A 13,342-nucleotide genomic window follows, 5' to 3' on the forward strand; every position below is an offset into this window, starting at 1 on the left:
TCTTCCCACTCCAGGGGAGTCTGCTTCCCCATCTCTTGGGTGTTGGGTTCAGCCTTGTGGCTTGCTTTGGCCATGCACAATATTTTTTTAATACCTTATTGAGAAATAAGTGGGCATCCTTGATGGTTCAGCAGGTGAAGAATTTGCCTGCAATGCAGAAGAAACAGAAAATGCGGGTTCAGTCCTTGGGTTGAGAAGATGCCCTAGAGGAAGAAATGGTAACCCACTCCAGTATTCTTGCCTGAAAAATTCCATGGACAGAGGAGCCTGATGGGCTACAGTCCATGGGATTGCAAAGGTATTTCTTATTTTCACTCACCCTTCTTGCACTTTCGTGTTGCCATGAGAAGGACAGACCCAGCTGTCTGTCACCAAAAAAGATAAGCTAGGTAGGAGAATGGACACATATATATGTGTGGCTGAGTCTCTTTGCTGTCCACCTGAAATTATCAAAACATTATTAATTGGCTATAATCCAATACGAAATAAGAATTTTAGTAAAAAAAAAAAGTAAAATAAGCTATGAGAATATATTGTACAGCACAGGGAATATAGCCAATATTTTATAATAACTATAAATGGAGTGCAACCTTTAAAAATCATGATTCACTCAGTTGTACACCTGAAACTTATATTTTACATTAACTCTACCTCAATAATAGATAAATTAAAAAAGGAAAGCCATGTGAGGCCAAACTGAAAACTGCAGAGTGAAGCCAAACCCTGATGAATCCCACTGACATCAACCTTCTTCCTGATGTCAAAATAGATGGCAGTGTTTTAAACCACTGCACTTTGGGGCAGTTTGTTATGTAACACTGTTTGGCAATAGCTGACTAATACTTATTGCTCCTGTAACTGAAGAGCCCAAAGATAGCATGGGGCTCAGGTAGGATTTGAAAGGAATTCTTGTTCTATTTCTTGGTTATTCACTTGGAGCTTCATCCCAGAATCGTTTCCCTGTTGGTGGCATGATGACTGTGCTGTTTCAGGCTTTACATACCCCAGGCCATCTGGAAGGCAAGAGGCTTTCCTTCCTAAATTATCACACAGAAGTCCTGAACTTCACTCTGATTATGCCAGCAGAGGTCACATGTCTATTCTGGGTCATTGTTGAGCAAGGAGGGTGGGATTATACAACCTGGTTTGTATCAACCAGATGGGAGTGGATTGTCTTTTCCCATAATCCATGGTGCGCCTCATTAGATGTGGGAGAGAGTGAAATAGATGCTGGGAGACACCATCAATGTTAATTATGGGGAGAGTCTAAAATCTTGGAACATTGTTTTGGATTTCTGTTAATACTTTATTTTTCTCAAGACATTTTCCTACCTCGAGTTGCTGGGCTAGCTTGAGCTGGAGAGAGGGGATTTATCCTCTAGATCACACATGTTCCTGGGTGAATTGCAAAGCATGAAACCCACACCCCCATGCTGCCTTAGGCACTAAAAAGTAAGTGGGAGCTTAACTTTGCATAGGGCTTCACTGTTAAACTTCCAACTCGTGGTGTCTCAGGATTTTGGGAAAATTAAAAACTGGTTTGGTCTACTAGATTTGAAGGTCTCTAACCTAGAGGATGAGTTAATGCTAATGTAATAAGAACTTGAACAAGAGACATGCTTTGGTGTGGACATCACTCCACCGACTCTTGGCCTCCATTGCTTCTGATGAGAAGTCAGCTGCAAACCCTGTTATTGTCCGGACACACAGGAAGCATCAGATTAAAATGTTAGTTGAATTTATGAATTAAAAACTGGAAGCAAAGTCTTCTGCTCTTTCTAGTTTGACATTCTTTCAAGAGTACCCCATCACTTCTTTCTAGTAAAACCTTCCCTTGTACATTTCATGCTCCCACTGAAGCTTCTGCAGGAAAGTGAACCAAACAAATCAATCCAGGTCATTTTCTCAAACATGTGCATTAAAACAATCATCTGTTACTCTCTGTGCTTCTAAGAGTCCTCCCTGACCCTAAGTTATTTGAAAGACTGAACAAGCCTTATTATCTAATATGCTTTAGTCATTCAACACGTTTGTCATTCTGTAAATATCACTGAACACCTACTGTGCTCCAGATGCTATGAGGGATGCAGACTTGAATAGAGTTAATATTTTTTCATTAACTTTCATAAACTGCCCCACTTTTCAAGAGGGCATCAGAGGCCAGACACACTGAAACTATAATCACAGAAAACAAGTCAATCTACTCACACTAGGACCACAGCCTTGTCTAACTCAGTGAAACTAAGCCATGCCTGTGGGGCCACCCAAGATGGGCGGGTCATGGTGGAGAGGGCTGACAGAATGTGGTCCACTGGAGAAGGGAATGGCAAACCACTTCAGGATTCTTGCCTTGAAACCCCATGAACAGTATGAAAAGGCAAAAAGGTAGGATACTGAAAGAGGAACTCCCCAGGTCAGTAGGTGCCCAATATGCTACTGGAGATCAGTGGAGAAATAACTCCAGAAAGGATGAAGGGATGGAGCCAAAGCAAAAAGAATACCCAGCTGTGGATGTGACTGGTGATAGAAGCAAGGTCCGATGCTGTAAAGAGCAATATTGCATAGGAACCTGGAATGTCAGGTCCATGAATCAAGGCAAATTGGAAGTGGTCAAATGAGATGGCAAGAGTGAACATCAACATTCTAGGAATCAGCAAACTAAAATGGACTGGAATGGGTGAATTTAACTCAGATGACCATTATATCTACTACTGTGGGCAGGAATTCCTTAGAAGAAATGGAGTAGCCATCATGGTCGACAAAAGAGTCTGAAATGCAGTACTTGGATGCAATCTCAAAAATGACAGAATGATCTCTGTTTGATTCCAAGACAAATCATTCAATATCACAGTAATCCAAGTTTATGCCCCAACCAGTAACGCTGAAGAAGCTGAAGTTGAACGGTTCTATGAAGACCTACAAGACCTTTTAGAGCTAACACCCAAAAAAGATGTCCTTTTCATTATAGGGGACTGGAATGCAAAAGTAGGAGTCAAGAAACACCTGGAGTAACAGGCAAATTTGGCCTTGGAGTACGGAATGAAGCAGGGCAAAGGCTAATAGTTTTGCCAAGAGAACGCACTGGTCATAGCAAACACCCTCTTCCAACAACACAAGAGAAGACTCTACACATGGACATCACCAGATGGTCAACACCAAAATCAGATTGATGGAGAAGCTCTATACAGTCAACAAAAACAAGACCAGGAGCTGACTGTGGCTCAGATCATGAACTCCTTATTGCCAAATTCAGACTTAAATTGAAGAAAGTAGAGGATGGCACCCCACTTCAGTACTCTTGCCTGGAGAATCCCAGAGACAGGGGAGCCTGGTGGGCTGCCGTCTATGGGGTCGCACAGAGTTGGACACAACTGAAGCGACTTAGCAGCAGCAGCAGCAGGGAAAACCACTAGACTGTTCAGGTATGACCTAAATCAAATCCCTTATGATTATACAGTGGAAGTGAGAAATAGATTTAGGGGACTAGATCTGATAGAGTGCCTGATGAACTATGGACGGAGGTTCGTGACATTGTACAGGAGACAGGGATCAAGACCATCCCCATGGAAAAGAAATACAAAAAAAGCAAAATGGCTGTCTGAGGAGGCCTTACAAATAGCTGTGAAAAGAAGAGAAGTGAAAAGCAAAGGAGAAAAGGAAAGATATAAGCATCTGAGTGCAGAGTTCCAAAGAATAACAAGAAGAGTTAAGAAAGCCTTCCTCAGCGATCAATGCAAAAAAATAGAGGAAAACAACAGAATGGGAAAGACTAGAGATCTCTTCAAGAAAATTAGAGATACCAAGGGAACATTTCATGCAAAGATGGGTTCGATAAAGGACAGAAATGGTATGGACCTAACAGAAGCAGAAGATATTAAGAAGACGTGGCAAGAATACACAGAAGAACTGTACAAGAAAGATCTTCACGACCCAGATAATCACGATGGTGTGATCACTGACCTAGAGCCAGACATCCTGGAATGTGAAGTCAAGTGGGCCTTAGAAAGCATCACTACGAACAAAGCTAGTGGAGGTGATGGAATTCCAGTTGAGCTATTTCAAATCTTGAAAGATGATGCTGTGAAAGTGCTGCACTCAATATGCCAGCACATTTGGAAAACTCAGCAGTGGCCACAGGACTGGAAAATGTCAGTTTTCATTCCAGTCCCAAAGAAAGGCAATGCCAAAGAATGCTCAAACTACCACACAATTGCACTCATCTCACACGCTAGTCAAGTAATGCTCAAAATTCTCCAAGCCAGGCTTTAGCAATATGTGAACCATGAACTTCCAGATGTTCAAGCTGGTTTTAGAAAAGGCAGAGGAACCAGAGATCAAATTGCCAACATCCTCTGGATCATTGAAAAAGCAAGAGAATTCCATAAAAACATATATTTCTACCCTGTTTACTATGCCAAAGCCTTTGACTGTGTGGATCACAATAAACTGTGGAAAATTCTGAAAGAGATGGGAATACCAGACTACCTGACCTGCCTCTTGAGAAACCTATATGCAGGTCAGGAAGCAACAGTTAAAACTGGACATGGAACAACAGACTGGTTCCAAATAGGAAAAGGAGTACGTCAAGGCTGTATATTGTCACCCTGCTTATTTACCTTATATGAAGAGTACATCATGAGAAACACTGGGCTGGAAGAAGCACAAGCTGGAATCAAGATTGCCGGGAGAAGTATCAATAACCTCAGATATGCAGATGTTACCACCCTTATGGCAGGTAGTGAAGAGGAACTAAAAAGCCTCTTGATGAAAGTGAAAGAGGAGAGTGAAAAAATTGGCTTAAAGCTCAACATTCAGAAAACGAAGATCATCACTGCAGATGGTGACTGCAGCCATGAAATTAAGACGCTTACTCCTTGGAAAGAAAGTTATGACCAACCTAGATAGCATATTCAAAAGCAGAGACATTACTTTGCCAACAAAGGTCCGTCTAGTCAAGGCTATGGTTTTTCCAGTGGTCATGAATGGATGTGAGAGTTGGACTGTGAAGAAAGCTGAGCACCGAAGAATTGATGCTTTTGAACTGTGGTGCTGGAGAAGACTCTTGAGAGTCCCTTGAACTGCAAGGAGATCCAACCAGTCCATTCTGAAGGAGATCAGCCCTGGGATTTCTTTGGAAGGAATGATGCTAAAGCTGAAACTCCAGTACTTTGGCCACCTCATGCAAAGAGTTGACTCATTGGAAAAGACTCTGATGCTGGGAGGGATTGGAGGCAAAAGGAGAAAGGGATGACAGAGGATGAGATGGCTGGATGGCATCACTCTCTCGATGGATGTGAGTCTGAGTGAACTCCGGGAGTTGGTGATGAACAGGGAGGCCTGGCGTGCTGCGATTCATGGGGTCGCAAAGAGTCGGACACAACTGAGCAACTGAGATGACCTGAACTGAACTGAATACTTTTCATCAAGAACCCAGCTACTGTAATCCAGTCATTCACAGTTTCAGGAAAACCCTGGACAGAAGGGAAGATTGAGGCCTTTGATGAAACTACAGTTTCTCAGGGAGCAGCTTGCCTGTCTTCCTGTGGGTTTATTCACTTTATCATCTTTAGTCATAGATGGTCTCAGTCCTCTATGAAACATCTGTTAATAATAAGACAAAAAGTCATCTAGATTAAGCATTTTGATGTGCACCAGTATTAGGTATATTCCCATATTCTTACATTCATTTATTTGACATTCCTTCCTGTAAATCTCCTTAGGGCTGTGCAGGGGCATTTTTCAGTTTGATGTGCTGGTAATATTCTGGTTAACTAATTGCCAATTTAGGGACGCAGACTCATCTATGTTTTCCTCAAGTCCATTTTTCTCTTTGTGCTTTTTTCCAGTTGAGTTATGCCTTGAACCATACAAACAGAAAACTATCGTTGGAACCTAAAATAACTGTCAATGCCAAGATTGTTGTTGTTGGCGCATCCAACGTTGGAATTTCCTTCCTAGAAACGCTGGTATTTTGGTAAGTGGTTTTACTTTATTTATCAGTTTGTTTTTAAAGGGGCCTTTCTCTTCCCACACCTGAGAGGGTCCCTTGAAAAGACAGACCTGATTTTTTTTTGACACCTCACATACCTTGCCTATGTAGATTAATAAAAACATGAATCAGAGGAATATTCTAGATCAGAGGTTGGCAAACTCTAGCCTCTCAGGTCAAAGCAGGTCCACCTGCTTTTGAAAATAAAGCTTTACAGGAACACAGTAATGCTCATCTATTTATGCTTTGTCTCTATTTTGTTACTACAGTGCAGCTTTGAGTAGCCGTGACAGGGACCATGTGGCCCACAGTGCCTAGTATGTGTCACTCTGACCCTTTCAAGGTGTTTTTCAGCCCGGTTCTGTACTAGTGCTCGCTTTTTGGCTGAATTCTAAGAATCACCTAGAGCATTTGTTGGAGATGTAGATTCCCAGACCTTGTAGACATACGGAAGGAGAAAGTTCCCATGGAGGGCCCTGGGAACTTGTGTTTTAACAGATGTTCTATGTGATCAAGCAGGTGTGGGGATGGACCAGTTTTGACTTTATGCATCAAGAACATGCTTCAGAGGTGGCAGGCAGGCCAGGACGTTTTTTTTCGACCCCTGCATTTTGGGTGCTAGGGGGCAGAGTACATTATCCCAGGACAGTTGAGGTTCATGCATCTGTTTGAGCTGTTTTCTATTATCCTTGAAGCAATGCGTAATTTCTGCCCATTGTTCTGATAGGTGATTCCTGAGGCTTCTCAGCTCCCCCCACTAGCTTTCTATTTGCTCAGCAAATTTCTTCCTTTAACAGGGACTTCCTGTTAAAGTCCCTCTTTAATAGGAAGAGCCCCGGGTTATTGTCCAAGAACTTGTGTTTGTGGCCTGGTATCTCCACCACCGGCACGGAACTGCCAGTGTGTGCCTGGCTTCTCTCAGATCCAGGTTACTTTTATAAAAAGTCTCCACGTGTTTTCAAAGACCCTGGTTTGGAGGAAATGCAGACTCCTAAGTTAGAGAATATTTCTTTCCCCACATCTTTTGCTCAGGATCACATGAGAAAACTTTGGCTACCATTCAAAACTGTAGGTGCTAAGAGGGGAGCGGGCAAAGGGGGAAAGGTATCCCCACTAGCTGAGTGGTGAGGGCTAAACAAGGAAAGGGGCAGAGGAAAGGACCCTAGAAGGTATTTGTTCCTGGTGGACAGGGGGATGAGCTAACCCCAGGTGATTAGTTTACTCATCTGACCTCACATTTAATGGAAGATTTTTTCACTTCTGAGCCAGTTTGCTCAGTTATTCAGAACACACCCTTAGTTAACCAGATTTAAGTCACCTGTCTTTAATTTTTTTAATTGATTAATTTTTGGTTGCGCTGGGTCACCCTTGCTGGGCATGGGCTTTCTCTAGTTGTGGCGAGCGGGGGCTACTTTTTGCTGTGGTGTGCGGGCTTCTCTTCTGAAGAGCACAGGCTCTGGTGCCAGTTCAGTGGTTGTGGCGTGCGGGTTTAGTTGCTCTGAGGCACGTGGAATCTTCCTGGACCAGGGATTGACCCCATGTCATCTGCGTTGGCAGGCAGATTCAGATCCACTGTACCACCAGCAAAGTCCTAATTTAAAAAAAAAAATTATATATACACACACACACACATATATATATATATATATTTGGTAGTGCTGAGTCTTGGTCACGGCACGCAGAATCTTCCATCTTCGTTGCAACACTCATGCCAAGTGTAAGATGCAGCATGCAGGATCTAGTTCTCTGAGCAGGGATTGAACCCGGGCCCCCTGCATTGGGAGCATGGAGTCTTAGCCGCTGGACAGCCAGGGAAGTCCCATAGGTCTCCTGTCTTTATTGAAATTAGAACAAAGTTCACAGGCTTTAAATACTGTGGTCAGCTTACTGCAGTCTTCTTGCATTGCAAGAAAGGAATCATGAGATGCACTCAGGAAACTTCCTTTTCGCTGCCTGTGCCATTCTGTAGTCTGAGGCCTTCCCTGTTCTGACAGGACTCCTCACCTAAGATTCTGAACAGCAGTTGTGTGCAGCCATTTTTGAATGATGAATGATCTGGGTGGAGTTGTGAAATTATAGTAGAGAAGAAGTTATCATAAACAGATCTTAAATTTTAATTTAGCTATATATCCAGTCATTATGTCTTGTTTAAAATGATTACATTGATATATACACATATAATTTTCTTTTTATGGAATCAACTTAGATTTAATAAAGACAGGTATAAATTTTGATATAAGTACTTGGTTGATTAAATTCCTCAATCAGACAGACCTTTTTAAAGCATTTTAAAGCACTCATGGTTCTCTATCATCGTTGCACAGATTACGTCCACTAAAAATAGACCAGTATCAGTTTACGGATATCTAATCCCGAAGAGAGGAAATAGTTCTCTCATTATGTTCTCTAATTATTTCAAATCAGCAATCACCATAGTAACCTGCTGTAGATTTTACTTAACAGTTTAACTGCCATTTGAAATGGATTTTATAAATGATTCGAGTTGGAATGAAATGGAAGAAACACAGTTTTCACCAAGCACTGACCTCCAGTGAGGATTAAATCCACATTTTGGAGGCAAGATTTAGGAGTCGCCCTCCTGTGCTCCTGCTCTGTGTTATTAAACCCAGGTGGGGCCCCGTAGTTGCCAGAAAATCCATCTGAAGCCCAGTACAACAACGTCTTTTTCCAGAAAATCTGGTCACCCTGTCATCTGGTGACAAAGCAAACACAACTCTTTGTTCTTTCATTGTTTACATGCAGAAAAACTGCAAAGCACCTTGGATCTCCTCTTCAGATACCAAAAGCAGCCCTTGCAGAAGTTCTTGGCCTTGTCATGTTCTTCTTTCCCCAAGTGCCATGACGCTACTAGGATGTTGATGTGATTTGTCCACAGTCACCAACTAACGCATCAGGGGGCTTCCCTCATAGCTTGCCTGCAACTAGGAGACCCCAGTTCGATTCCTGGGTCGGGAAGCTCCACTGGAGAAGGGATAGGCTACCCACTTCAGTATTCTTGGGCTTCTCTGGTGGTTCAGCTGGTAAAGAATCCACCTGCAATGTGGGAAACCTGGGTTCTATCCCTGGGTTGGGAAGATCCCCTGGAGAAGGGAAAGGCTACCCACTCCAGTATTCTGGCCTGGAGAATCGCAAAGAAGATCACAAAGAGTCAGACACAGCTGAGCCACTTTTACTTTCACCAACTAACACAGACACCTGGGTGTGAGCTCCACGTGGGGAGGGAGTGTTGAGGGGATGTTTGGGGTTTTGGATTTTAGTACAACATTGTCTGGTCCTCAGCTGCTACCCACCCACAGGCACGCCTGCTCAGAGGACACCCTTCCTGTCTGGTCATCAGGCTAGTGGATTGCTCGGTGACTTCTTGTCCTCATGAGGGCAAGGCCTCCTGGGCCTTCCAGTGCCCGGTGACATGACTGGCAGGCATTTCTAGAGACACACACCACCCGCCGTGTGTGTCCATGTCCTCCTGGTTCTGGTGAATCCTCTGGTGCTGAGTTGAGTGGCCTTAGACTTTCTATGGTCTCTGTCAACCCTCCTGAGCCAGCCCTGGCTGGCTGATACAAAGGGGAAAGGGGAGGGTGACTCAGGGTGGAGGGGAGGCTCAGCTAACTGGCCCCCCATCCCCCACACCCAGGTCTTGTGCATCTGTCTTCTGAGGGCACTGTGCCCAAGCAACTCTGCAAGGGGCAGAGGAGGGAACGTGTTCAGACCCCCAGGCCCCACCTGGAGGGCACATCCTGGCCTCCTTCCCCATCACCCACCTTGCCGGGACGTGTGCCCCCATGGTGGGGACCAGGGGCTGGGCAGGGGGAGGACAGCAAGCATGCCAGGGAGCTTTCTTGAGGTGGGGGGCATAGAGTAGAAAACCCCCACTCATCTGTGGAATAGAGGGCAGTAAAGTAGAGGGAAAAGGGAACTTTTAAGACTCTTTTCTGTGTTTTTCATCGTGCCCAAGACATTCAGGTGATGGACATGAGCTATATTAAAATTGTAGTTTTCATGATTGATAGGTGGTGTTTGTTTGGCTGCCTGGCCCGTTGGGACAGAAAGGTGTTGTCTTAGACAGCGTAGTTGTTTGGTCTTATCCTTCCTGGTCCTTCTGCTTAAAACCCCAAACACTTGTTTTTGGCAGAAAGCTCTTGGCCTCAGCCATCAGTTCCCCTGCTAAGGGAGGGACATGGCAGGGGACCCCCAGTCCTGCCAGCCCTGAGCTGCTGTCACACCAGGAGCTCCACCAACTCTGTCAGAGTTTAGTCTAAGTCCCCGTTCTCAGATCAAGAGCCAGGTCCAGAGGGGAGCTTCCATCACCTGTCAGGGAGATGCCGTGTCCTAAAGGAGAGCTTTGCAAGAAAGTCAGAAAGCTCTTTCCAAAAAGCAAGGGACCTCTTTCCTCATAGCCAGTCATATTTTTACCAGCTCCTTGTTCCTGCAGAACTCTCCAAATGCAATGCTTTCACAATGTTGGGCTTTCCACAACGGTACTCCAAAATCAGTTTTAAAAAAGAATTATGGACATGCTCTACCAAAAACAGGGGGTGGGATAAGAACCGGGTCCATGAACTCGTTTTATGTCTTATGTTCTTTTTACTCGAAAGTTTGGACTGTATTCCAGCGAGATAAGCATCACCTGGGAGCTTATTAGAAACGCAGAGCCTCAGGCCCCACCACCGTCAGTATCCTAGATAGACATTTTATCTTCCAGAATTGTACACAACAGCTTCTTCCTTCTGTCTTTGTCATCAAGCCACTGAGCTGAAGCAGTTACTGTTTGATTCTGTTTCAGCTCATGTGTCTCTATGCCTTGTGTATTATATTATTTACTCCCAATTATGGAGCAGCTCCTTTTAATCCATTACTTTAAAATCTTTCCTAATTCAATTCTGATGTAAAGAATCTCTCGAGGAGCCTCTAATGGCCCTAGAGAAACGCATGAATGAACCCTGAGATGACAGTGACTGAAAGCAGCCCCGGGTGGTGTCCCCACAACTCTGGGTGGTTGGAGGAAGATGCCCTTTGGTTCTCGGGGAGCTCCAGTGGACGCCAGGCCCCCCACTGCCTCGTCTTCCACTCCTGCCCCCAAGAAGAGGTGTCAAAATTCCCACCGTGTCATCTCACCCCAGGGTGAAATTTCTGGTTTTCATCGAGCCTTGATCCCACATCCCCATGGGCATGTCAAGGTAACTAAGAACAGCCTGGAACTACAGGGCACGTTTGTGAAGCTGCGGTTGTGCCAGGTGACCGGAACACGCGCTATCAGGTGGCACAGGACCATGCCGCGCCCAGCGTAACTGTGGATCTGGCGGCTGCAGCCAAGCGCTCACAACTTAATGAGGCTTCTTATCTCCACCTTTGTCTGAGGACAGCTGAGGCCTTCAGTGTGGCCTGTCACTAATTAGGTGATTCATTAAGTAGTGCTTACGTGCTGATCTCGGAGCTGAACCCCAGTGAACAGGTTGCTGGCTGTCCTGTTGTGTGCTGCTGGCCTCTGCCCCAGGGATTGAGGGCCCTGTGCTGGCTCCGATCACCCTCTGGGTACCCCGGAAATGTGAGGTGGCAGCCGGGCCGTGGCACCTGCTGTGGAGCAGGCAAGAGATCCCTGGGGCAGGTCACATATCACATCTTGTTGCGTTGGCATCACGATGGGGCCTGTGGTGGGGGTGTGGTGGTGGGGGGAGGAGGGCTGGTACAGAGGCCCCTCTGATGGCCTGGGGAGATGGAAGGTGAGGGGCAGGGACAGTGCCTCCCCAGGCAGAAGGAGCTGGCATCCCGCATCCAGAAAAGACTGATCCAGAGCCGTCCTCGTCACCATCAGCTTTCCTAACCTGATCCTAGTATTGAAGCGCACAGGCATCCCTGGGTTTTCCTGCATTTTGCAGATACTGCATTTTTTTTTTACAAATTGAAGGTTTGTGGAAGCCCTGCATTGTCAGATGATGGTTACCATTTTATAGGAAAAACGTATTTTTTAGTTAGTATGTTGTTTTTGTAGACATCATGTTATTGTGCACTGAATAGACTATAGTGTTTTGCAAACATAACTTTTGTGTGCACTGGGAAACCAAAAAAAAAAAAAAACCAAAAAAACAGGTGACTCACTTTATTGGGATATTGGCTTTATTGTGGGTCTGGAACCAAATCCACAGTATCTCTGAGGTGGCCTGTGACTAAGGTTAAATGAAAGTATCTTCGTTTACTGACAGCATTCCTTCCTGCTCTCTTCAGGAGATCTTTTCTCATCTCCAGTGGCTCACTTTAGAGGCTCCCAGAACAAAAGGAAAGCAGCCTCTCTGAGCAATGTCAGGCCTTTTTGGGGATCAGCTAACTGCCGTGTTTTGTGGGTTCTCTGAGCCCCTGGGGTAAAAGATGTTAAATAGGAAGCACTTTCTCCATGATGGCATGAAATATAAACCACACATGTGGACCAGTGACAGTCACCTGCTCAGCCTCCAGCCCCTCCAATCAGCTCGTTTTCAAATGATGACATTGGCCCCTATCTTGGTTTGCATTCTTGCAAGCGCTGAAAACAAAGAATTTGGTGCCAGTAGTTTATTTGGGGAGAAGGCAATGGCACCCCACTCCAGTACTCTTGCCTGGAAAATCCCATGGACGGAGGAGCCTGGTAGGCGGCAGTCCATGGGGTCGCACAGAGTTGGACACGACTGAGCAACTTCACTTTCACTTTTCACTTTCATGCATTGGAGAAGGAAATGGCAACCCACTCCAGTGTTCTTGCCTGGAGAATCCCAGGGATGGGGAAGCCTGGTGGGCTGCTGTCTATGGGATCGCACAGAGTCGGACACGACTGAAGTGACTTAGCAGCAGCAGCAGCAGTTTATTTGGAGGTGATCTCTGAGAACTACCTGAGTAAGCAGGTGAGATGGGACAGGCAGGAAAGCCAGCAAATCCCCTAGATCAGGTGCCTTTGGGTCATTGTAGACACTGAGGCTCAGTGCTGCCAGGACCTGCGGGGTCACAGCTGGAAGCTGTCCCTCTGTGCTCAAGAAAGCAAGTATTTACCCACCAGTTCTTGTCCATCTGGTCACTCTTGGGCTATGCTTCCATCCTGTCCTTCAAGCTGCCATGGTCAGGGGGAGACCCTGGGCAGAGAAGGCAGGAAAGCACTGAGGCAGGAGGATCACTTACAGGAAATGTGTGTGTGTGAGGGGGGGGTCCCCTCCTAACCTGGTTTCTTTTGTTTGGTCTCCTTCTTTTGGTTTTTAAAAATACTTATTTGGCTGCGCCCAGCCTTAGTTGTGGTGGGCAGGATCTAGTTCCCTGACCAAGGGTGGAACCCAGCCCCCTGCACTGGGAGTGTGGAGTCTTAGCCACTGG

The 13,342-nt window shown here is 45.4% G+C and overlaps 1 protein-coding gene across 1 annotated transcript in view; it reads left to right on the plus strand.

Moving 5' to 3' along the window:
- The window catches only part of CFAP61 (cilia and flagella associated protein 61), a 251,944-nt gene that overhangs the window by 142,061 nt on the left and 96,541 nt on the right, over positions 1-13,342 (plus strand). The window contains exon 18 of the mRNA XM_055543290.1: positions 5,847-5,974. Within this exon, the coding sequence (XP_055399265.1) occupies positions 5,847-5,974 (128 nt within the window). The remainder of the gene's footprint in view (positions 1-5,846; positions 5,975-13,342) is intronic.

The sequence above is a fragment of the Bubalus kerabau genome, chromosome 13 (genome assembly GCF_029407905.1).
Source record: "Bubalus kerabau isolate K-KA32 ecotype Philippines breed swamp buffalo chromosome 13, PCC_UOA_SB_1v2, whole genome shotgun sequence".
In the NCBI taxonomy this organism is placed as follows: Eukaryota; Metazoa; Chordata; class Mammalia; order Artiodactyla; family Bovidae; genus Bubalus; species Bubalus kerabau.